The sequence below is a fragment of the Eschrichtius robustus genome, chromosome 20 (assembly GCF_028021215.1).
Source record: "Eschrichtius robustus isolate mEscRob2 chromosome 20, mEscRob2.pri, whole genome shotgun sequence".
In the NCBI taxonomy this organism is placed as follows: domain Eukaryota; kingdom Metazoa; phylum Chordata; class Mammalia; order Artiodactyla; family Eschrichtiidae; genus Eschrichtius; species Eschrichtius robustus.
This window is the reverse complement of record NC_090843.1, coordinates 8402501-8427759: the sequence shown is the minus strand read 5'-3', so window position 1 is coordinate 8427759 and position 25259 is coordinate 8402501. Positions and strand designations below refer to the sequence as shown.

At 41.9% G+C, this 25259-nt stretch overlaps 2 protein-coding genes across 5 annotated transcripts in view; one reads left to right on the top strand and one right to left on the bottom strand.

The window, feature by feature from the left end:
* Positions 1 to 1060: 1060 nt before the first annotated feature.
* MFSD11 (major facilitator superfamily domain containing 11) lies at positions 1061 to 23808 on the bottom strand. The gene is made up of 14 exons (XM_068530635.1): positions 23710 to 23808; positions 23256 to 23425; positions 22685 to 22740; positions 21071 to 21178; positions 20077 to 20156; positions 19858 to 19954; positions 18747 to 18805; positions 18053 to 18197; positions 14445 to 14485; positions 9097 to 9162; positions 7480 to 7605; positions 3237 to 3411; positions 2384 to 2519; positions 1061 to 1709 (listed from the first exon to the last, which is right to left on the bottom strand). Exons 2-14 carry the CDS (start codon positions 23349 to 23351, stop codon positions 1545 to 1547), a joined length of 1350 nt encoding a protein of 449 aa, XP_068386736.1. The 5' UTR covers positions 23352 to 23425; positions 23710 to 23808; the 3' UTR covers positions 1061 to 1544.
* A 546-nt stretch (positions 23809 to 24354) lies between these two features.
* Positions 24355 to 25259, top strand: part of SRSF2 (serine and arginine rich splicing factor 2) — a 3842-nt gene continuing 2937 nt past the window's right edge. For all 4 annotated transcript variants that reach the window (XR_011072026.1, XR_011072028.1, XR_011072027.1 and 1 more), the window contains exons 1-2: positions 24355 to 24952; positions 25167 to 25259. The exon at positions 25167 to 25259 is cut by the window's right edge and continues 218 nt beyond it. Coding sequence is in view for 1 of the 4 variants with exons in the window: in XM_068531727.1 (XP_068387828.1) it covers positions 24591 to 24952; positions 25167 to 25259 (455 nt within the window). In the remaining 3 variants the exon portion in view is untranslated. The remainder of the gene's footprint in view (positions 24953 to 25166) is intronic.

Below are 25259 nucleotides of genomic sequence, written 5' to 3'. Positions count from 1 at the left end.
TGTCATATGGTGGTGACAGAAAACTAACACACCTGGGTACACAATAATGTGCTTAAGGAGATAATAAAATCATTTGTTATTAATTCTGAAATAGCATTTACAAGTTATTTATATAAAATCAACTAACAACTGAGTTTATCTCAACTTCAAGAAAGAAAACCAAAACTTTACAACTTGGGGCAAAAGAGTTTAGTGTTCCATACAAATGAAATTTCTCTAAGGGTTCCAGCTAACTACAGAGTTTTCCGACTCCCCGCAATTGCCATCAAGTCTGAAAATCACACTCCATAAAATTTCTAAGCAGCTTTTTAAAAACAATGGAAAACAAAATATTGTCTGTCTTCTTGGTTAAATTTACTTTGCCATCAAAGTCTTCATTTGTACAGTTAGGCATGACTTTTAAAAGTGAGCTTTCCCATTTATATGAAATGTCCAGGATAGGCAAATCCATAGAGATAGAAAGTAGATTAGTGAGTGCCAGGCCAGAGAATGGGGAATGACTAGTAACAGGCACGGGGCTTCTTTTTGGGATGATGAAAATGTTCGGAAAAGATAATGGTGACAGTTGTACCACCTTGTGAATGTACTAAAAAGACACTAAACTGTATACTTTACAATGGTGAATTTTATGGTGTCTGAATTATACCTCAATTAAAATAATTGTTTTAAGCTCTTATGGATTAAAGTTAAAATTTCCATTTAGACATATCCCCAAATAGTTACATTCTATTCCCAGACACGCTTATGGAATGGTGTTTGCTGTAAGAAGATACATAAGTGACGGCAGCCTGCCACCATAGCTTAGACCTCACTACATGTTTTGGGGTTTGTTTGTTTTTTTTTAATGCATTGCATCCTCCAGGAAAATTACTAGCAAAATCCTCCCCCAGTAAATGTGTTTTTGTTCATCTACAAATGTTAGATTCCTGTTTTTAAAACTTAAGACAATTTTTACCTCATTTCATAATACTTGATTAGCGCCCCCCCCCCCTTGCTATGAACTACAAGGTAAAAAAACTTTATCAAACAAAAACATTTAAAGAGAAAGAATGTGCAAATCTTTTCAAAGATTCCATTTCAGCATCACGATTTATTTAAATGTCATTCCCAGACACGCGTGGGGTGGCATATGCTCCCTTTTATTACATAGTAACACATACGCCATACCCAGCAAGAGTCTTTATATGACATATGGCCTAGTAGTTTCAATCAAAGCATGATCATTCAAAGAGAACAGGGGGAGAAGAAAACACTTACACATTTATAACATGATCACAAGGAACGCGAGACAGACGAACTGAAAAACAACATCTCTGAACAATCATAATCGACAGTACAAGTCTCCCTTATTCCACCAGTTTTAAACAACTAACATCTGTAAACTTGAATACCAACTCTGGCAGATTTAGCAGTCTTAAATCTCTGATTTTCCATCCTAAACATCCTCCAATGTACTATGAAGACGAGAGCGGGCCTCCTGCACCGCGCCCTACCGCCCAGCCGAGCTGTCTGAGGAGGCAGCCTCCTCTCGTGGGCACCCTTCATCAAATACTTCGGTAGTCAGAGCCCCGGGCTACAATGGCAGCAGCTTCCCATTCCACAGTGAAGAAGGAAACAGTTCCAAAAAACCCAAACATCACCATGACCAGGAGTTGCCAGTGAAGGAGAAGGTAGTTACTGTAGAAAAATGCCACGGCTGCGCAAATGGACTAAAAATAAACAAGACAAAACAGATCACAAAATGCACACAGGTGACCCAGCTGCTCCACAAAGAGCCCCACCGCTCTCTGACCCCAGGCTTCCTGTGCCTTGCACTGCTTCCTGCTCTTTCTGCATCGAGACAGCACTTCCTTGGTCACTAGCTCACAAACATGCACCACAAACTCCTGCTGAGAGCTGGGAACAATCAAGTAAGCTATTATTCAAAATAGTATTTTGTAAAAAACAGGAGTTACAAAATAATGTGCATGAACAGTGAGAAACACTCTTGTTATATGTGTATACTATGAATTCTGGTATCTAAGGAAGTCTGAGCCACAGAGAAACCAGAACATAAAATCTCTTATACAAGTGACGGGGCAAAAAAGATCACACTACTCATTGCTTCCTAACTCTAATCACAAATCCTTTTATATTTTTTTTTTTTAATTTTTTTTTTTTTGGCCGCGCCATGCAGCATGTGGGACCTTAGTTCCTTGACCAGGGATCAGACCTGCGCCCCCTGCATTGTTAGTGCAGAGTCTTAACCACTGGACCTCCAGGGAAGTCCCACAAATCCTTTTAAAGGTTGTCCTTGACTTTCATTTAAGAAACATTAAGAAAACAAAGTTAAAGCACTAAAAAAATAGACCCTGCTTTAAACACAATCTGAAGAAGAGGTTACCTGCACAAATTTAAAGACTGCAAAGGCTGGTGCACTGTCTTCAGAATAGAGAAAACCTAGAATACTAAGCAGCTGGGTATTGAAGCAGCTGTCTCCAAGACCCAACAGGAAGCTGCAGAAGATGGCAACTTCTTTGCTGAATAAAACAAAATTAATTTAGAGTGAGCATTAACAATACTTGTTAGAGTTGATTAAAATATAAAAACTCACCCACAAAAGCATTTTACTTTCAAGTTTTAAACACTATGAAACAAGTATGAATAAATATTGGAATTTACAAAGTCAGAATTTACGCTCAAACGCACTCACCTTCGCAGTCTAGCAAACACTGGTCTACTAACTATTGGGGAAGCAAACACTGTGTGTGGGGCAGAGCTGCTCTTGGACTGTGAATCTAGACATAAACACTCACATCTACAATGACTTTTGAGAGTTGAGTGCAATAAAATGACACCCTCAAAACTCCTGTGGACACTGTGAGAGAACTGGGTGGCCGGCCCAGCGGGCAGATCACCCCTTGCTCCTCCTTGCTCTTCCTCGGGGCCCAAACTTCTAGAGATTTCACTGGTTGAAAGGCAGAGATATAAAGTTCAAATCAGATACTTATGTGCTCCTTCACAGATCAAGAAAAAGATTTAGTGGGGAGAAAGGTTAAAACCAGCAATTAGAAACATAACTTGGGATTCTCTATGGATTCCTATTTAAACTCATTCTGGCTCCATTAACACTTGACAGATGACCTTATAAAGATAACAGACTTGCAGAAAAGGAGTAACTGCTCCATTCTAAATTCCTAGCCATCTTCTACCTCCTGCCCTTCCTTAAATTACTAGAAAAAGGAGAGTCACTGTACCTGGGTTTGATGTAAGCACTGCTATCAGTTCCTTCAACAGGAGCAATAGGGGCATCCCCAGGCATGTTGAGAAATATTAAATAAAAAGCTATAAAATGCACCAGGATGCCCAACAGCACAACCGGATTCCTACCAAAACGATTATTCTTGCTCAGCAGGCCAAAGAGGCTTCCACCTATAAAATCAATGAAGTAGAGAACAGAAAAACCCAAGGCCAAGTTAATGTATCAAAATCTTAGTTCTTTGAAAAAATAAACTAAACGGACAAACCAATAGCTAATTTAATCAAAAAAGAAAGAAAGAAAGAAGGCACAAATATAGAAAATAGGAAATAACTGTTGAAACAGAGTTATTAACAGAGCCCCGGGCTACAATGGCAACAGCTTCCCACTCCACAGTGAAGAAGGAAACAGTTCCAAAAAACCCAAACATCACCATGACCAGGAGTTGCCAATGAAGGAGAAGGTAGTTACTGTAGAAAAATGCCACGGCTGTGCAAATGGACTAAAAATAAACAAGACAAAACAGATCACAAAATGCACACAGGTGACCCACCCCACCCCCCCAACCCCCCCCGCCAAAAAAAAGTACCAAAAATATGACACAATGGTTTTGAAGATGCAGATTATCAGGCGACAAAGGGCAGTGATCTTTGAGAGACAGGAAACAAATGAGGTGAGGCCCACACCTGCCCCAGCTGACTGAGAGGCTGTGGGCTGCAGGGAGGGAGAGGGAGAAGAGGAGGGAAGGCAGGTGGAGGCCCGCAGCCTCCCTGAGTTGAGGAGACAGAGCTGAGAGCCTGGGGAGATAAGATGCCTGAGTTCCCAAGACAGAGTATAAGAAAGGACAGCTGATCAGCACAGGACGTGAGTAAATTAGCAGAGGCCTGGAAAGAAACTTCCAAGAGGATTAGAGGTATTAGTGCCCTGCCCTGGGCAGGGAAGAGTGCCTGGTCCCACCAGCCAGACTGGAAATCTTATTATTCACAGGCACTGGGTGTACACAGAAGGGTCTTCCCTCAGGGGTGAGGGATAATTAGCCCTAGTCTGAGCACTACTCTGATCCCGTGCAACAAATTTTAAAAGCAAGACCTAAAAAAAATCATACTGTTTCCAAGTAAATGAACCACATCCAAGAACAAAGCTCAAGAACATTAACAGGAATACAAAAAACATCCTGCACCCAACAAGGTACAGTTCACAATGGCTAGTATCCACAACATTACCAGGCATGCAAAGAAACAGGAAAATAGGACCCATCATAAGTAGACAAATCAGTCAAACACAGAGTTATCACATGACCCAGCAATTCTAGTCCTGGGTTTACATACAAGAGAAATGAAAACATAAGCTCACACAAAAAGTATACACAAATGTTCACAGCAGCATTATTCATAACGGCCAAAAAGCAAAAACAACCCAAATGTCTGTGACATGATAAATGGATAAATAAAATGTAGTAGATCCATACAACTAAATATTATTTGGTAATAAAAAAGAATGAAGTAAAAAAGAAAGAAAGAAAAAGAAAAAGAAATGAAGTACTGATACATGCTACACCATGGAAAAATCTTGAAAACACTGTGCTAAGTGAAAGAAGCCAGACACAAGAGACCATATATATTGTATGATTCCATTTACACAAGATGTCCAGAATAAACAAATCTATAGAGAAAGTAGATTAGCAGTTTCCTGGAGAAGGGTGATGAAAATGTTCTATAATTAGATTACAGTGATGGCTGTACAACCCTGTGAATATACTAAAAAACACTGATCTGTATACTTTAAATGGGTGAACTATACGTCATGTGAATTATATCTCGATAAAGTTGTAAAGAAAAAAAAACAACACTACTACCCCAGAACAGTTGCAGACGTCAGAATGAGCAAAGACATTAAAATAATTACTGTAACTGTATTAACATGCTCAAATACACACACACACACATGCCAGGTGTTGGCCATAAATTAGGGGAGGGGTACCGGTGCCGTTAGGAACCGGGCCCCACAGCAGGAGGGGAGCAGCAGGCCAGCCACTTCATCTGTATTTACAGCCGCTCCCCACAGCTCGCATTACTGCCTGAGCTCCGCCTCCTGTCAGGTCAGCGGCAGCATTAGATTCTCATAGGAGCATGAGCCCTACCGTGAACTGCGCATTCGAGGGATCTGGGTTGCGTGCTCCTTATGAGAATCTAATGCCTGATGATCTGAGGTGGAGCTGAGGTGGCGATGCTAGCGCTGGGGAGCGGCTGCAAATCCAGATCATCATTAGCAGAGAGGTCTGTCTGCACAGAGACCATAATATATCAGTTGCTTGAAGACTCATATCAAAACCCTATCAGTGAGTGGCACGTGACAATTAAGCTGCATCTTACGGAGTAGACTGGACATAAGCAACACACGTCAGGTACCACTGTCTCCCGTCACCCCCAATGGGACCATCGAGTTGCAGGAAAACAAGCTCAGGGCTCCCACTGATTCTGCATTATGGTGAGTTGTATAATTATTTCATTATATATTACAAGGTAATAATAATAGAAATAAAGTGCACAGTAAATGTAATGTGCTTGAATTATCCCGAAACCATCCCCCCACCCCCCCATCCATGGAAAAATTGTCTTCCACGAAACTGGTTCTTGGTGCCAAAAAGGTTGGGGACTGCTGAATTAGGGAACAAAAATACATCAAAGTCTGCTTTCTCCATAGTGTTTATCACTGTCTGACATTTTAAGTTTCCGATGTTTTTTATTGTCTGTGTTCTTCCCCAAGAATATAAGCTCCATGTTTTGTTCATACAATGGATTCACAACAAATATTTGTTGAATTGGTAAGTTCCTCATATGTGACACAACACCCAATATACTGCAAGTATTGAACGGACCATTGCTGAATAAGGAATACCTGGTGGTATAATAAAAAGAGATTTGGTCTTTGCCTTGTCCTCTTCTCCTCTCCACTTTCTGGCATGGAGCTCTTAAAACCCTAGGAATTTCTCAGTGAAAGGAATGTCTCTAGTTATCTTAACTAATCCCTTCCAACGACACCAGAGTTTATGATGATGAGGTGATCCTTGAGGGGGTCTGGAGGTGGCCCTAGATAGTCAAGATGGGGGCTGGTTGTCAGAAGGACTCAGCCTTGATTAGAGGGTTGGAACTTTCAGCCCCACCCCCCAATCTCTGGGGAGGGGAGAGGGGGTAGAAACTGAGTCCAATCACCAATGGTGGATGATTTAATCAACCATGTGACATAATGAGATCTCCATAAATCCCTACAAAACAGGTTTGGGAGAGCTTCCTGGTGATGACTGCATACACATGATGGGAGGGTGCCACACCCAGACTCCATGGGGACAGAGCTCCCTACACTAGGGGCCCTTCTGGACTTTGCCCTATGTACCTCTTCATCCGGCTGTTCATTTGCATCTTTTATAATAAACTTTAACAGTAAGTATAGCATTTTCCAGGGGTGTTGTGGGACTCCTTGAATGTGTAGCCAAGCTGGACAGAAGGGAAGGCAGCCTGGGACCCAGGACTTAACGACTGATGTCTCAAGTGAGGTTGGTCTTGCAGGACCGCACCCTTGAACCTGTGAAGTCCGATGCTAACCCCAGGAGTGTCAGAATTGAACTGTATTGTTGCACATCCAACTGGTGTCAGAGATTCAGAGAATAAGAAATTCAGGAATTCTAAAGATGCAGATGTAGAGAATGGACTTGAGGACACGGGGAGTGGGAAGGGAAAGCTGGGATAAAGTGAGAGAGTGGCATGAACATATATACACTACCAAATGTAAGACAGATAGCTAGTGGGAAGCAGCCGCATAGCACAGAGATCAGCTCCGTGCTTTGTGACCACCTAGAGGGGTAGGATAGGGAGGGTGGGAGGGAGACGCAAGAGGGAGGAGATATGGGGATATATGTATAGCTGATTCACTTTGTTATAAAGCAGAAACTAACACACTAAAAAAAAAAAATTCAGGAATTCTAACACACCTTCGTTAAGTATTTTAAGAGGAAAAGCTGGGAGAAACCATATGTTTTCTTACTTATGGTTTTGTCTTGAATTATTTGGCAAATGTTTTGTAATTTAGTTTTAGAACAGTGATAATAAAAAAAAACAAAAACAAAGACATACCCATTTGTATAAAAGCAAGGAAACAGAAATTCAAGGACAGAGAGGTGAAGTACATTTAAAATTTCTATAACAAACTGATTTAGTGCAAGAACTTTTTTTTTTTAAACCAACCTAAAATTTCTCCAATGCCAATGAAAATGCCAGAAAGTCCAATGAGGCTTTTCTCTTCTGTTCCAAATTTATTTATAGCGCCGATACAGGTTCCGTATACACCAGAGAAGAAAGTCAATTCCAGACCTTTAGAAAAAAGTGAGATTTAAATTACAGTTGTCCCTAGGTATCAGAATCCATAGATGCTCAAGTCTATCCATAGTCAGCCCCCATATCCAAGACTCTGCAGCCTCAGATTCAACCAACCATGGATTGGGAAGCACTGGATTTAGTATTGAAAAAAATGCACAGTCTCCCTTTCCTGGTTTTTCTTCATGTCTAGTGGTATTTGAGCTATACATGCATAAAACAAAATTCACACAGGCTGAAATGTTACTCCCCAAGCACAGCATAATTTTACGTGACATAACTGATGACATGGAATTAGCCACAAGATGGCAGTTGTCACATATTTCAGATAAAAGCATACAACTCAAATAAGTGAAGACATCCTTATGTTAAAAATGGTCACTCTGCGCAGACAGGGGATGAACAGAGAACATAATTAACATAAACTTGTAACAGCGAAACTAAAGTGTCCATTATCCTTATTAATAGCTTCCCAAGGGAACAGGGATATACATTTGTAAGACCAATACCTACTATCCACTTTTGCTTAAAGTCAAAAGTTTTAATTAAACACATTGTCCTAGGAAAAGAAATTCAAAAAATTCGGGTAGAAAATTAGAGCAAATGAGTAGAAGACCTGATTCCTTAATGCTACAAAACCTTAACTGAATTTTGAGGATGTTTAATATTTATTCCGTTTGACCTAAAAATAAGACGTTTATACCGATGAGGCACACACAGTTGAACCTTGGACAACATGGGTTTGAACTGTGTGGGTCCATATAGACTACAGGATCCACAGCTGGTTCAATCTGCAGATGAGGAAGCACGGACACAAAGGGCTGACTAAAGTTATATGAAGATTTTAACTGCGGGGGAGGTCAGCACCCCTAATCCATCCCTTCACTGTTCAAGGGTGAAGTGTAAAGGCAAAAGTAATAATTGGCACATTAGAGCAATTTTTACAAGGAAACAGATTTCCTTAAGACCTAAGAGTATTCCAGCTATTATCACATCACATTATCACTGTAAGCCACAGAACTCATTCCATTTCATTAAAAATTATCTTAATTCATGCCAAGTTACACAGATTGACTCATGATTATTTTCTGTAGTGTTCTGTTTTGCCCTAAAATCACTGGTTGGGATGAACCAGGCCTCCCAGTTTTCAAACTCTTGTGTAGAATCCTCCCACACTGAATTTGGGCTGGTCCTATGATTTGCTTTCACCAATGTGGGAGGGGTTCACATAGCTGCTGAGACACAAGGAGAAATCTGAGACCCAGCTAGCATCAGACCCCTTCAGACACGCAAATGAAACTTCCTTGGAAGTTTTAGCCTCAGCCACCCTTTAACAGAAGCCACAAGAGACCCCGAGACCATCAGAAAAACCATTTAGCTGAGACCAGTCAATGCACAGAATTGTGAGAAAGTAACACAGTTGCTGTTTTCAACCCTTGCTGTAATTATGCAGCCACAGAAAACCAAAACCATAATTAATCCCATTACCTGTATAAGCAGTTGTAACGCTAAGAAGGAGCATCTCCTTGGTGACACATAACTTAAGAGACTTTTCTATAAAAAAGGAAAAAAAAAATTTAGGAGTACTTAACTAGATTTTAAATCAGTCCAACAAAAATTCTAAAACATTCATTCAACCAAAACACCTCGTCAATAATGCCAATAAACAAATACATTGGGACAGAGGTTAATGATTCAGATTAAAATGGTTAAGGTATGAACTAAATCTGCCCTATAAAAAAAATGTTGATTTCAACTGTGTAAATATAGTCTAGAGTTGTGTTTTCTCTAACACATTCTTCAGCTCTCATGAAAACAAACAAAACATGAAACAGAGAAAAGAAATAGAACCAAACAAAACAACAGAATATTCCAACAGATTGATTAAAGGCTAGGCTATTAAGAGTCAGCAGTTGGCAAAGTGCTGACTTCCCTAAGGAACTGTCACAGGGCAGCTTTAACACTGGACTCTAGGTCAGAATCAGCAGCGGAGCTCTTTGACCACCAGAAGCTGGGATGCCGCTTCCTGAGATTCTCTCTCTGGATCTGAGGGCTGAAACTTCAGTTCTGCCTATTTGTTTCTGATCCCCTTAATGTTTATTTTTATGTTGTTCAACTTAGTTGAAATCTGCAATGGAAAATGCGTTTCTAAAAACTGCACATTTTAACTTTTTTGAACCTGCTCACATTTCATAATTTAAGGCCACTTATCTAGGATCCTAAACTAATAGCGGATCCAGATTTTTTAAAAAGGTGGGGGGGGGGAAACAAAACCAAAATCCACCCCAAATCAGAACCAGCCTGGAAATAAATGAAAGTTCTCCAGTCAAACAGAGACATTATTTGGTGCAGCCAGCTCTGCAGCAGGAGCGCTCAGGCCTCAGTTCAGCCCTGGAGGCGGTGGTGTGGCCCCTACAGCTCATGCTTGGCCTGAGGATCCAGATTTTAGTTCCTATTCAACGGATGACTAGGAAACTCACATAAATCACAAACACTCTGTCCTGAATTTCTCCATATACAAAAAAGGATAGTTTTTTTTTTTCTTCTCCAATTTCACTAAAATAAAGTGAAACTAAAAGCAATAAGATATTTTTACCAATCATTTTCACATACTTCCAGAAAAAAAAACATGCTCAATAAAGTTTAAAACAATATTTTTAATTAAAAACATTACATTAGCAAAGCGTATCTGCTTTTGACTAATCAGAAGATTTAGCTAACAAAAAGAAATTTTAAAACATAATCTAGTATGATGCTACAATGGTGAATTCATGTCATTATACATTTGTCCAAACCCATAAAATGGACAACACCAAGAGTGAACCCTAACGTATGTAATCTATGGACTCTAGGTGATAATGATGTGTCACTGTAGGTCCACTGATTGTAACAAGTGTACCACTATGGTGGGGGACAATGATAATGGAGAAGGTTATGCGTGGGTGAGGGCAGGGCATATATGGGAAATCTCTGTATCTTCTTCTCAATTTTGCTGTGAACCTAAAACTTCTCTAAAAAATCGTTTATCAAAAAAAAAAAACCAATATAATCTATTTGCAGAAATCAACAAACTGATCCTAAAATTCATATGCAAATTCAAGGGACCAATAATAGCCAAAACAATCCTGAAAAAGAACAAAGCTGAAAATTCATGCTTTCCAATTTCCAAATTTACAATAATCAACACAGCATTGTACTGGCATAAGGATAGGCATATATCTAGAAATAAACTCTTACATTCACAGTCAATTGATTTTCAACAAGGGTGCCAACACAACTCAATGGGAGAAAGAATAGTCTTTCCAGCAAATGGTGCTAGGACAACTGATCTCCACGTGCAAAAGAATGAAGTTGGACTCCTACGTCCCAACATCCATAAAAATTAACTCAAAATGGATCACAGACCAAAATGTAAAAGCTAAAACTAAAGAAGTCTTAGAAAAAAATACAGGAGTAAATCTTTGTGACCTGGAGTTAGGCAAAGCCTTCTAGGACACCAAACGCACACACAACAAAAGATAAAATAGCTAAATCAGACTTCATCAAAAATTTGAAACTTCTGTGATTCAAAAGATACCATCAAGAAAATGAAAAATCAACCCAAAGTCGGGGAACTAAGATCCCACGAGCAGCATGGCATGGCCAAACTAATAATAATAATTATTTTTTTAACTTAATTTTGGCCACACACACAGGGACTGAACCTGGGCCATGGCAGTGAAAGCACCAAATCCTAACCACTAGACCACCAGGGAACTCCCTGAATAGGTTCTAAAATTGATTGTGGTGACAGTTGCACAACTCTGTGAATATACTAAAAACCACTGAATTATACACTTTAAATGGGTGAACTGTATACTATGAACCACATCTCAATAAAGTTATTCTATTAAGGAAAATAACTATAATCTAACACCTTAATGGGTCTCTTCCCAGACTTTCTCTATGCTTTTTTTTATTAAAAAGAAATTCCACTATTTATACTACTTTATAATTTATTTTCACATAACAAACATTTTCTAATATTCGTAGTGATCATTTTAATGGCTACAGTAATCTATTGGATAGATGGCTTGTAGTTGAATATTTAAATTATTTCCATTTCTCACTAATATAAACAGTAGTTAAATCTTGGCCAAAATTCTTAATTATTTCCTGAAGATAATCCTATTAGTGGAATTGCTGGGGTAAAGGTATAAACATTTTTAAGGCTTTTGATACTTACTGACAAATCATTCTTCAGAAAGTAATACAAGGGCTTCCCTGGTGGCGCAGTGGTTGAGAATCTGCCTGCCAATGCAGGGGACACGGGTTTGAGCCCTGGTCTGGGAAGATCCCACGTGCCGCGGAGCAACTAGGCCTGTGAGCCACAACTACTGAGCCTGCGCGTCTGGAGCCTGTGCTCCGCAACAAGAGAGGCCGCGATAGTGAGAGGCCCGCGCACCACGATGAAGAGTGGCCCCCACTTGCCGCAACTAGAGAAAGCCCTCGCACAGAAACGAAGACCCAACACAGCCATAAATAAATAAATTAATTTTAAAAAAAAAAAAAAAAGAAAGTAATACAAGTGTATATTTTTAGCGTTGTGGTCTTAGGCATGTACCTATGCCCCATATACTAGGAATTATTTTTTATCTTTTGAAATTTGATAGAAAACTTAATTTGCATTTCTTATACTTAGCTTATAATAATTCTCCTTTGTTTATAAAATAACTATTTTCTACTGGAGTGTTTATGCTTTTCTTATTGGTTCATAACTATCATATACTGTAAATATTTTCCCTGCCATTTTAACTCATTAGATTTTGAGAGACTGAAATTTTATATTTTAGGTAACCAAAGAGCTTTCTTTTTTTTTTTTATTTAATATTATTTTTTAAATTTATTTATTTATTAATTTATTTATCTTTGGCTGCATTGGGTCTTTGTTGCCGTGCACAGGCTTTCTCTAGTTGCGGCGAGCGCGGGCTACTCTTCATTGTGGTGTGCAGGCTTCTCATTGCGGTGGCTTCTCTTGTTGCAGAGCACGGGCTCTAGGCGCGCAGGCTTCAGTAGTTGTGGCTCACGGGCTCTAGAGCACAGGCTCAGTAGTTGTGGCGCACGGGCTCTAGAGCACAGGCTCAGTAGTTGTAGCGCACGGGCTTAGTTGCTCCACGGCATGTGGGATCTTCCCAGACCAGGGCTCGAACCCGTGTCCCCTGCACTGGCAGGTGGATTCTTAACCACTGCGCCACCAGGGAAGTCCCCCAAAGAGCATTCTTTTCCCTTACTGTTTGACAGACCTGCGTGAAAGGCTTTCCTCTGACAAATTAATTTCTTACAGTTACTATTACGGTTTCATTTAATCTACCTGGAATTTTAGTGTAAGACTACATTTTTTTCCATGCAGTCAGCTGTCTGGCCTTGCTTTTTAAGACTATTTTACTGTATTCCATATTCCATTGTGGGTCTAGACTTCAGTTCCACTGCTCTTTGTATTCCAATATTTTCAAATGGATTCATAACAGGTTTTGATATTTATTAGGGAATGTTCTTTTAAAAAATTATACTGGCTACTGAGAGACGTTTATTCTTCCAGATGAACTTTAGGAACCTTTCATCAGGACCAAAAAATAAATTTAAGAAAATTTTATTGAAATTTTCCAGAATCGCATTAAACATATACATTCAGCTGAGGAATTAAGTGCCTTTTAGATAAGCAAGAACCCTTTCTGTACAATACCTCCTATGGCACCAACTCAAGGAACGTCATGATTAAATAATAAATGAATCAACGGCTCACAGACAAAAATGCTTGGACATTCTTTTTCCTTTCTCTCTTTGCCTTCGGCTTCCTTGCCGCCTCATAACGTCACATTGCTCCTTAGCTGCCAGGAACCATCACCTAAATTTAAATTTTCTTGCCCTACAGCACCTCATATGCCTTGTCTTTTTTGGCCACTGCCTTCTTTCTCCCCATTCAAACCTGACAGCCCAGTTTCTTATTACTACCGAACCCTACACCAAGTAAGCAACCAGCTCCGTGATAAAAGGCATGAGGCCCTAACTGTGTTAGTGTCTCATTTTACAGAGAGGTTGAGGCAAAGTTTGTACAACTGCCTAGGAAGGACATCCTGAGTCTGGTTAATATCAAGAGACATCCAGAGAGGGGTTCAGTAATAGAGCAGGGGGGCTGCATCAAGCCTCACCAAGGCTGGACAAACCATCCCACAAGCCTGAAGCTCATCAGCCTCCCTCTGCCTGACTCCATGTTCACCAAAGAAGCCAACGTGGCTTTCTAGGCCTCTGATAACAAGAAAGGAATGCCTTGTTTGACCCTGGGTAAACGATTTCTCTAAGCCTCAGTTTTCTCTTCTATAAAATGGAGATAATACGTGTGTGTTACATGATACTCACAGAATTGTCGTGAGAACAAAAGAAAATAAAGCACATCGAGAGGTTTAGTCAGGAAGGACCCTCAACAGATGAGCGTGATTGGCCTTATGCGATACTGGGTCACCCCAGCTCCTGCGTTGCTCTGAGGAGTGACAAGCGACGCATGAAGAAATGGTCTGCGTCCTCACTTCCTCGGGTAAACTCCTAACCCTCTGCCTCCTCCTCCTCAGGCCCCCCTCACACACGTGCTCAGGTAGGGCACGGAATTATCCTCTATCCCTCACACCCCCCCCCGTTACAGAGATACTTGCTGAGAAGACTAGCATATTTCAGAGCGGCACACCTGGAAACATGAAAATACTGGGGTATCGTCAATCCAAAGTTACGAAGGAAAGGGGGAAAGGCAAATGCTGAAGTTGTTCCTGAACAGTTCCTGCATTTCGGATACAGAAAATACTTACTAAATGCATCTACTGCCTTTGTCATATTGTTCTGGGCAGACCTGAAAAGATAAAAAGAAGGACGTTTTTCCCCTGAAAGTGGAGAAAGAGAACAAAAATACGATCACACTTTCATTTAAATCTGTAAAAGCTCTGTCCTCTACGTGGTCTGGCAAACACTTTCGGTGGCCTCAACGCTCCCTGCTCCAGGGTGTCCCTTCATGACCCAGGTCCTTGCTTCAGAGAATGACGTGGTTAAAGTGTCACCTGGGTGGCTCTTCATTAACCGTGGAGCACGATTCCCTCACATTAAATTTATGGCACAGAGTCTTGCATGTCTTTTTCACAAATGATACTTCAGGCAGGACAGAAATCTCCTCTACGCTGTTTCCAAACTGTAAAAATAATTTGTGAGGGCTCAATCTTCCACCACTCCAACTATGTAAAAACTACTCTGTGGTTCTTCAGTGTTAGAACTCTTGAAAAGCATCGCCACCATTGGCGGTACGGGGTTGGGTGCGATATCATCTATGGGCTAAAAACGTGGGCTTTGAGGCTGAGTCCTGCTTTGCCACTTATTAGTTGTGTGGTTTTAGACAAGTGACTTCATTTCTCTTTCATTTCCTCATTTATAAAACAGGGGCACTATCACTTACCTGTAAGAATTAATTGAGATAAAATAACTTCAGTGTAACTATGTATAAGGTTAGGGTAAGAAAGTTTTTAAGAAATTACATTTCTTACCCTACCAGCCAAGTCTACTCCTCCTAGGTCTTTAAAGGATATCATTTACAAACAGACAAACTGAGAAAAACAAGAACAACAACAAAAAACAAACCTAAAGGAGATCTAGTTGACTTAAATAAATTACTAACACAAAAAAGGTAGTATCTTCTAACCAACAGGAAAACTTTTTCCCCCCACCATAAAAACTCATGCCTTCCCCGGAAGCAAATACTATGTAAATGCCATTTAATGACAGTACCCTCATCTAGTACTTGGACAGGATCGGGTGTGGATTATACTATTTCACACTCAAGGCCCCAAATAAGTAGAAACTGATTTGTACTCTATAGACTATTAAAATATAATCAACTCAGCTACTATCAGCTGCAAATCATTCAAAGTGGATTTCACAAAGTGGAATCCTTTAAAATCAGATCCTACTTATTTCCTCAGCAGCTTCTAATCACACCAAGAATAAAATCCAAACTCCTGCTATACCCCTACGTAATCAACTCTCTGTCTACTGCACTACTCTCACAGTACACTCCTACTTGCACTGTGAGAGGCCCAGGGGCCTCTGGCATTCCTGGTGCCCACCACACCCCTTTCCACCCCTGGCATCTGCTGCAATGGCCATCAGTAGATCTTCACACCTTCTCACCTCCCAGCTCTCCACCACCTCCCCCTTTCTCACTGCCTTCTAGCACTTACTCTGCTATTTTCTTACGGGGTATCATCTACCAGCCCCTCTACAATTAAGTTACATTAAAAACAGGGAATTCTCTGTCTTGTTCATTACTCCTTCCCTCCCCTTTAGAAGATGGCTGGCACATGGTGCTATTTACAGAATAAAGACACAAGTTTCAAGTTGGAAGACAATTCAGAAACAGAGAATGCTAAAAAAGGCTAAGTGGTACCCCTCAGCATTGCACCTTATGACAGTTACATGATCCCTTGTCTATCAGAAAAGTTCCTTGAAAACAGGGACAGGTTGTATTTACCTTCACAGCACCAACACCTAACGTTTGCTGAATGAATGGGTGTTTAATTTTTGTTGAATTTGTGGCATTCATCTTCATAGACCCCTTCTCCAATATCCATTGGTTTGTGCTTAAAAAAATATGTACATGGTACATACACACATAAATGTATACTTATATAAACACGTCTTTTTTGCTCTGAACAGTGCAAATTTTGAATGCTTAATGATCCTATGACTGGAGAATTTTATGCCCTTTTTGGGCTTTAAAAAGGCAGCACAGAAAGTTCGATGCAAAATTTTTAACAATAGATAAAATGCTTATAAGGCAAGCTTCACAATTTTGTCAATTCACAAAGCAAATCAAGAGTGGCAAAGATTTCTCATTCCCCTTTCTTCAAATCTACATGATAACCTGCAGAGAAATCATCTGTGATGTTTCAATCAGTTTTACTTATAATTGAAATAGGTCCCTGCTTCTGGTGGCAGGGTCTGGGGAAGGGGAGGAAGGAGCCATGTCTTGCCTCGAAGGTGGCAAGAAGCAGCCCCTGAAGCAGCCCAAGAACCAGGACAAGGAGATGGATGAGGAAGATAAGACATTTAAGCAGAAACAGAAAGAGGAGGCCTCAGAGAAGGGCCCCTGGCCAGAGGTGGAATTAAGAAATATGGCCAGGGCTTCCCTGGTGGCGCAGTGGTTGAGAATCTGCCTGCTAATGCAGGGGACATGGGTTCGAGCCCTGGTCTGGGAAGATCCCACGTGCCGCAGAGCAGCCGGGCCCGTGAGCCACAACTACTGAGCCTGCGCGTCTGGAGCCTGTGCTCCGCAACAAGAGAGGCCGCGATAGTGAGAGGCCCGTGCACCGCGATGAAGAGTGGCCCCCGCTTGCCACAACTAGAGAAAGCTCTCGCACAGAAACAAAGACCCAACACAGCCATAAATAAATAAATAAATAAATAAATAATTTTTTTTAAAAAAGAAATATGGCCAAAAGTAAACTGTTCTTTGTGCCTGAGGCAATGATGGTCCTTAATTCCATTCCTGTTTAACCATCTGGATTTCCCAGTCGTAACATCTGTTGCCACCTACAGCTAGAATGAAGTGTTGTTTTGGAGCCTATTGTACATTTAAAAATAAACTTTTTTGGGACTTCCCTGGCGGTCCAGTGGTTAAGACTCCGCGCTTCCACTGCAGGGGGCGCGGGTTCCATCCCTGGTCAGGGAACTAAGATCCTGCATGCCGTGCAGCTCGGCCAAAACAAAAAACAACAACAACAAAAAGTTTTGTTAAAAAAAAATAAAAGAAATAGAAGAAAAGAAATATGTTCAAGGTAATTCACAATTTTTAGAAAAACAGGACTATGTAATTGTTTCCCAGTAGGGACTACATCGGGGAAAACTACCTGCACAGGTTAGTGCAAAATCCAGAGCATGGGTGCAACCACGGCTCATCTACAATGACTGCTGATGGCCCTGCCACTCACTTGTACCACATGATCGGAAAATTTTAGGGCTGGATCCAAGAAACAGTAACTGAGGATTGTTTTCTATATAACTCTACGAGCCTATATCCTCACACATTAAAACACATGAGATGTCTGCTGAATTGAATGAGGAAACTGAGGCGTAGAGAAACTCAGGGGAACATTGCTACTGTCCACGGTCACACAGCTGGTGACCTGGGATTACACTTAAATCCCCCACAAACCTTTTCACTACCTTCCCCGCCTCTGTCTACCTTCCTTTCCCTTCCTCCTCCCTGACAGCTCCCCTTTATCTTCTTTCTCTGCTTATTTGCTTTAAAACTTTTCCCTCATGTCTGCCCAGCACTGGATTATCAGTTAGGGCTATAAAAGGCTGGTAATTCCTAGACTAGACCTACTCAAAATACAGTTTAAAATAGAAAGGTATGTTTCCAACTTCTTACTCGTTGACATCCAGGTCCTGGTCATCAGAAGATTCATCTTCTCCCAGGACATTTTCAGAATCTGGTTTCCGAATGAGAAAGAAGAGAACTGTCCCCACAAGGCTAATCACTGTCAGGGCAATAAACACTGTCCTTCGGTCACTCTCTAGGGAGAAAAAAAAAGACAAAAGTAGATAGTACTGGCCATACAAACAATTCCAGAGTTAGTATTATGTTCAGTACTATGTTTGTTTATGACCATCAACACACTTTGTCATTAAATTTTACTTTACTGCATCAGTAAAAACCTAGGACAAGGAGGAAAAATAAGATACATCCCCCTTTGTCTTTCAGTCAGAGAAATACTAATAAGCCAAAAGAAAAACAGCACAAGAACTTAATCATATTCTTTTAATCAAAGAAGGGAACAGACAAAACAACTGAATTAAAAAGTCTTCTGACAACTGACTAGTCTCCTCACACAGAGCATAACCTTCTCCCACACTTTGAGATGCTGCTTGAAGCGCAGTCATAAACTGTAGTCTTGGTATAATAACATAATCCAAGGGAAAAGATTACTAAAAGCTGAAATCTGAGAGGACTTAGGGTACCACGGTTCACTAGAACAATCTGAACAAAGCAATATGGGGTATTTTCGTGGAACAGCTATTTTGCTTTGAACTTGTCTGAATAAAGCACAGTGAATAAAACAAACCTGATATTTGAGTTTTCCCTTGCCAAGCAAAATATATGTAGAGATTTCCAAAGAACAAGCTGGGGGAAGAAAAGGAGGGAGAGGATATTGGGAAGTTATTTTCATATTTATGGGTTTTGAAATAATTTTTCCATTACCTGTAAAAGAAGAGAAAGAGAGGCCTACATAATTAAAGAAGTTCTCTACCTGCCCTAAGTCATTTAAAAACATCAACTTCACCCTCTTTCTGAAAAACTCAACTGAGCCAGATAGAACTGTCTCCTTCCACATGAGAGAAGCCTGATTCAGACCGTCCTCCAAAGACCTGACTCACTGTGAAACGTGTGACTTATTGAACCTCTGGAAATGACTCCTTGGAAACAAGTTTACCCTACCTCTAAAATCCTATATTTTAAAGAATCAGTGAAAAAAAAAATCTATGATTTAGTTATCTGCATCTAATCAGATACTCTATTTAGTATTTTCCTAGGGAAGAAATCATTCACCTACACTCCAGTTTCAGAATATACAATCTCTTAAGACACTGTCTGCATTTGTTAAGACTCATCATGGCCAAAATTTTAGGCGTTTAGGATTCATGAGGGTAAATCCTCAGGACAGATTCCATGACAGAATGACTGTTGTTGCTTTTTACTTACGAAATATATAATATGCTGTGTCGTTATAGAGTTAGTCTCACTTTAGAAATTTAATTGTTAACAGCTATCAGGTGGTATAGCTGGGTGGGAAGGACATGGCCTTTGGAATCCAGATGATTGGATCAGTTAACTTTTAACTAAGCCTTTGTTATCTCATCTGTAGAATGGAGCTAATACCTTCTTATCGCAGGGGGTTGTGAGGATAATTGAAATTCAAGAGCCCAGTAGTACCTAAAGTATAGCAGGTGCTAAATACATTATGGTTAATATTATTTTCCATTTACTAGTCATAAATTCCAACGAGGTAGGTCCATGCATTTTTAAGTAATCCCATAAAATTTTAAATCTCCATCACATGTACCTAGGAACTTAACTCATGTAACAAGAAGATCTGAGTTTTCAACACAACCAGGGTCTAAAAAATGGTGTAACAAAAAAAATGATAGTTAAGATTGAGCCATAAGGATTATTACCTAGATTGTAAGAGTGCCCAGAAAATTCCACTGTTTCTCCCAATAGTGTGCTCATCTGAATTTATTGTCAGGCAGTTTCCTTGTGCTGTCCAAAGTACTAAAATTCAAACCAAAAGTTTATCAAGGGAATGAAATCATTTAGCTTTATATATTAAACATATAAACAATACTCTTAGATAAGACCCGGAAAATAGGGAAAATAAACATCAAAATACTTACCAGCAGCTGCAATTCCAATGAAAACAGAGGCTGTGTAGAAGGACCACGTGAAAGGCTGGATAAAAACGGCAATGTACATGCTAAAATATAACAGGTCAACGTATTATAGTCAAACAATACCTGAAACAGAATGTCAATTATGCCTTCTAGGAATCAGTTCTGAGGGATCTCTTCTTTTAAAATTCAGCCTGTAGGACTTCCCTGGTGGCACTGCCACCTGGTCCAGAAAGATCCCACATGCCGCGGAGCAACAAAGCCCGTGAGCCACAACTACTGAAGCCCGCACACCTAGAACTCTCTAGAGCCTGGAGGCACAACTACTGAGCCCACGCGCCGCAACTACTGAAGCCCGCGCACCTAGAGCCCGTGCTCCGCAACAAGAGAAGCCACCGTGATGAGAAACCCGTGCACCACAATGAAGAGTAGCCTCTGCTCGCCACAACTAGAGAAAGCCTGCGTGCAGCAAGGAAGACCCAACACAGCCAAAAAAAAAAAAAAAAAAAGAAAAGAAAAGAAAAAAATTCAACCTGTAAAGGGCTTCTCTGGTATTGGAAAAAAGGGGACAAATGTGACCTGTCCATTTCTTACTATTTCAAATGTGTGAACTGAGACATTGAACAAAGGTCTGCAATTGGCCTCTGCCAACAGCTCAGTACACAGTGGGACTGCAGTTCTATAGCCCAGAAGTTCAGTTATTTTGTTTTAATTCCCATTAGTCAACTTGATACAAAATAAGATTATTTCATGAGTTCAACTCTTGTAGAAAAAGGTTTTTGGATACTATTTTTATTGGTTGTAAAATGAAAGCAAATATACACAAATTCCATCACATTAAAACAATGGTATCCCTGAGTGTCACGTAGAGAACCAAATCCCTAAAATACTTCGTATAATCTATTCAATCCGAGTCAGCAAGTTCTTGTTAAAAGTTTACTATGTGCTTGAAAGAAGCTGAAGGTGTTCTAATTAAATGAAAGAAAATTGGACTACTCACCTGTAAAATAAACCACTAGCAAACATAGAGAGTTGAGGTCCTACAATGGCAACCACTGATGGTGTAATCAAATTTGAAGCAGAGAACACTCCATAAATAATTGCCATGCTGCACACATAACACACAAAAGGAAAAAAACAACACTCTTGAAACAGTCTCAAAAGATCACTTTTTCAAACCTACTTAGTCTATAGTTTATTTTGCAATAAGTACTCATATTCTTCAGTCAGAATTTATAATTATATCCTTACACTGAATGTCATATTAAAGTTTTCACTTGTACAAAACATTGAAGTCTTGTCAAATGTTTCTTTGAATCAGTCTGCCTTAGACAAAATGGTTTTTAATGTACCAGTAAATTATAATAGCAGCTAACACAGCTCTAAGAAAAACATATTATTATCCTCATTTTATGGAAAAGAAAACTGAAACACAGAGGGGTAAGTAACTTGTCAAAAGTCCAGCTGGATAGCTGGTCAGTGGTGGAGCCAGAATCCCATATCTGGTAATCTGATTCCAGAGGCCCTAGTCAACCAATCTGCTCCACAAATTTAGCCTACAACTCCTGGCAACGGCATGAAATTTCACTGCTATAAATAATCACATAGTTATAACTTGCTTAAACCAGAATTTATTTAACTCAACCTAACGGTCTCACTTGAACATTATTCAGCTACTGTAGACCTGGCCCCAGTATGTATGTCTTGTAGCAAAGTGCGACTAAAATCATTTCAAGAGTCATTGATAAGCCACTATTTATAAATCCAAGTAAATTATTCTTTGGCTTTTATGAATCTCTCAAGTATCAAATGTCCTTTCATTTGTTCTTTACAGTATACATGAAGACAAAACATTACAAAAAATTGTAGTATTATTATTAATCATTTGAAAAAATGGACATTAGCATCCCTTTACTCTCAATTATCATATATAAGGTCAGATTTAGGTTAGGTAACACAGAACCAAATAAGAAGAGTTGGGGGGTTAGGGGGGAAGGGGTTGGCCGCAATCTAGTATTTAACCATAGAGAAAGTAAGAAATCTGTTAGTGTTTACATACAGGTATGCATTACATTCCCAACTTCAACCACAACGTACTAGTGACTTATGAAGCTCTTTTCACTTCATTTTCTCCATCTGTAAAATTGGCACTAAACACCTTAACAAAAAGCTAAAAGCTCCTGATGACAATATATTAATAATTACAAAATCACAAAAACAGGAAGACTAAATATTTCGACAGTCATATAAAACATCCTCTGTTTAGGATTTGGAAGATGTAATTATGACAATACCTGAGTACTTATTAAACGCCAGCCACTGTGCCAAGCGCTTTACACGCATTGATCTGAGCAAGGAAACTGGGCTCATAGAAACAACTTCCTAAGATATCGCAGTAATTCAGTTTTGAAGCCAGTATTTCAAACCCAGTGTCTAATTCTATATGAAACTTAAACTCATCACCTTCATCCTATTATGTTCTCCTAAACAGTCTAGATACAGAAAAGAAAAAAAAATCACTAATAATCTAATTACAACACGTTGTCTGTGATTTTGATGAAATTAAACAAACATCTGTGATATAAAAAGTAAAACCAATCATACAGTACAATACCTGGTATAGCCACTGCCGTGAAAATCTGTGCTATTTAAGCTCCTGATGACAGTTTGCTGTGTGGAAGATAAAACTAATCAATAAAAACGTTTTGTAATTGCCCTCACCCCAGAAAGTCGCTCTCCAAATACTAGGAATAAAGTAAAAATTCAAGATGCCGAATACTTAATAGTGAAATTCTAACACGAGAACAAGAGAATGGACTACAGAACAGAAGGCAAACCAATGAGAGGCGTGGGGTGGGGGGCGGGGTGGGGAAGGGTGAAGACCATCTGTAACCAGGCCTTAGGTTTATTCCCTCAACTCTCCAAGTACTAATGTAGTCCTTAATATAAATAAAAAATAAAATAAATGGGTCAGCATACAAATCCCAAATAAAGTAAGAGAAATAAACGACCCCAACAAGAAACGTCTGCCACATGAAATCAAACCTAATCATGGAAAACGAGGAAGCGTAGGTGACAAAATAAAAGGTGCAACTTAAGCGCATTATTAGACATAACGTTGATTATCATTTTTGGAATGCATTATGATAAGCACTTCAAAGGAGGAAGATCAAATTCCAACTCACCGCTACATTTCCACAAGTTTGAAAGGCGGTGAACATAAACATAAAGGCAATTCCTAAAATAATGATGTTGAAAAGCTTTTTAGATTCCGGGGACATTTTGGCTCAACTCTGCCAAACGGTCGGCAGCAGCAGAGGGCAGTCAGCTCTCCTCGGGGGAACCCACTGCAATCCTGGGAGAAGAAATGAGATGGTGAGAGGTGGAGGCAGATCCAGGAGCAGGGCAGCCAAGGTGTCAACTTCCAGGTCTTGGAGTAGAATGCCGGGCTTAGGGTGAAGTTCTCCCCACGGGAATAGTTAGGACATTCCTAGGACACGATCCAAGTAGGGAAGAGCCCAACACCCGGAGAAGCGCCAAGAACGTTGTAGCTGCAACTTAAGGGGCCCGAGAGGGGGATTAGGGCCAAGGGCCAGAGGCAGCGGCCAGCACGGCCCCGCCCTCCCTGCCCTGACTCACCGCAGGTCAGGCGACCCGGTCACCTGACCGCAGCCGCGGCACCGGCCGCTGGGCCTGCTGGGAAATGTAGTCCTGGGCGACCCGGGACGCGCAAGCGCGCCGCTAAGGCTCCCTCACCCGCTCCAGGGGAGCGGGGCCGACCTCGTGGGCTCCGGCAAGGGGTTGGGGGGGGGGGGGGGGGTGCTAAAAAGCGGACCCCAGCGAAGGAGACAGGAACTGCGGAAGGGGGCCTGGAGACGCGGTCTGAGGAGGCCGGAAACACAGAGGGGAAAGGTGAAGGAGTATGCCCCACGACAGAGGCGGGGCGGACGTCCGAGCGGAAAAGCTGCGTGGAGCTTCGAAATTGGCATGAAAAGAAGGCGGAGCCCAGTAGGGGAGCACCTCCCTTTCCTGCCGTCACTGCGCGCTTCGCAGCCGGAAGGAGCGTTTCGCGGGCTTTCCAACTGCCGGCAAATCCCGCTCCCCCTCCCATCGGCAGTGACTGCGCGCTTTTCGACCCGCCCGCCGGGCTCTGCGCAGGCGCGCCGGACAGGGGTGGGGCGCGAGGCGGGGACGTTACGGGGCGGTGCGAGACGAGCCAATCAGAGGATTCATTTCCGGGTGGCGCGGGCGCCATTTTGTGAGGAGGGATATAAACGGGCGCTGGAGCCGGTCGCTAGCCCAGTTGCTTCTCTAGTGAAGTCCGGTGTGGAGCTGTTTTCTCGGTTGTCCTAGTCAGGCCTTTCCAAACGTTTCCACGCGGAAACTAACCGCCAGGGGAGAGGGGCGGCGTCGAGCCGAGCTAGTCTGAGAAAACCGCCGCCGCAGCCGAGCGCGCGAGCCCGCCGGGGCGTTAGTCCGTCGGCGCGAAGTCACGGGCCCCGGCCCGACTCTTGAGAACCATGAGTTACGGCCGCCCGCCTCCCGATGTGGAGGGCATGACCTCCCTCAAGGTGGACAACCTGACCTACCGCACCTCGCCAGACACCCTGAGGCGCGTGTTCGAGAAGTACGGACGCGTCGGCGACGTGTACATCCCGCGGGACCGCTACACCAAGGAGTCCCGCGGCTTTGCCTTCGTCCGCTTCCACGACAAGCGCGACGCTGAGGACGCCATGGACGCCATGGACGGGGCCGTGCTGGACGGCCGCGAGTTGCGGGTGCAGATGGCGCGCTACGGCCGGCCCCCGGACTCGCACCATAGCCGCCGGGGACCCCCGCCCCGCAGGTACGGGGGCGGTGGCTACGGACGTCGGAGCCGCAGGTAAGCGGGTGGGCGTCGCGGCCGGGGCTCCGGGAGGGCCTGGGTGACTCACAAAGGCCTTCCGGGGACACGTGGTGGCGGCCGGGCAGAGCCGGCGAGCTGCGAGAGGGCGGGGGCCCCCTTCTCGCGACCAGGGAAATGGCGTCTGGCGGCGAGATAATGGCGGCGCGGGCGGGGCCGCGGAACCCTGACGCGCCGCCGTCGCTGTCCGCAGCCCTAGGCGGCGTCGCCGCAGCCGATCCCGGAGTCGGAGCCGGTCCAGGTCCCGGAGTCGATCTCGCTACAGCCGCTCCAAGTCTCGGTCCCG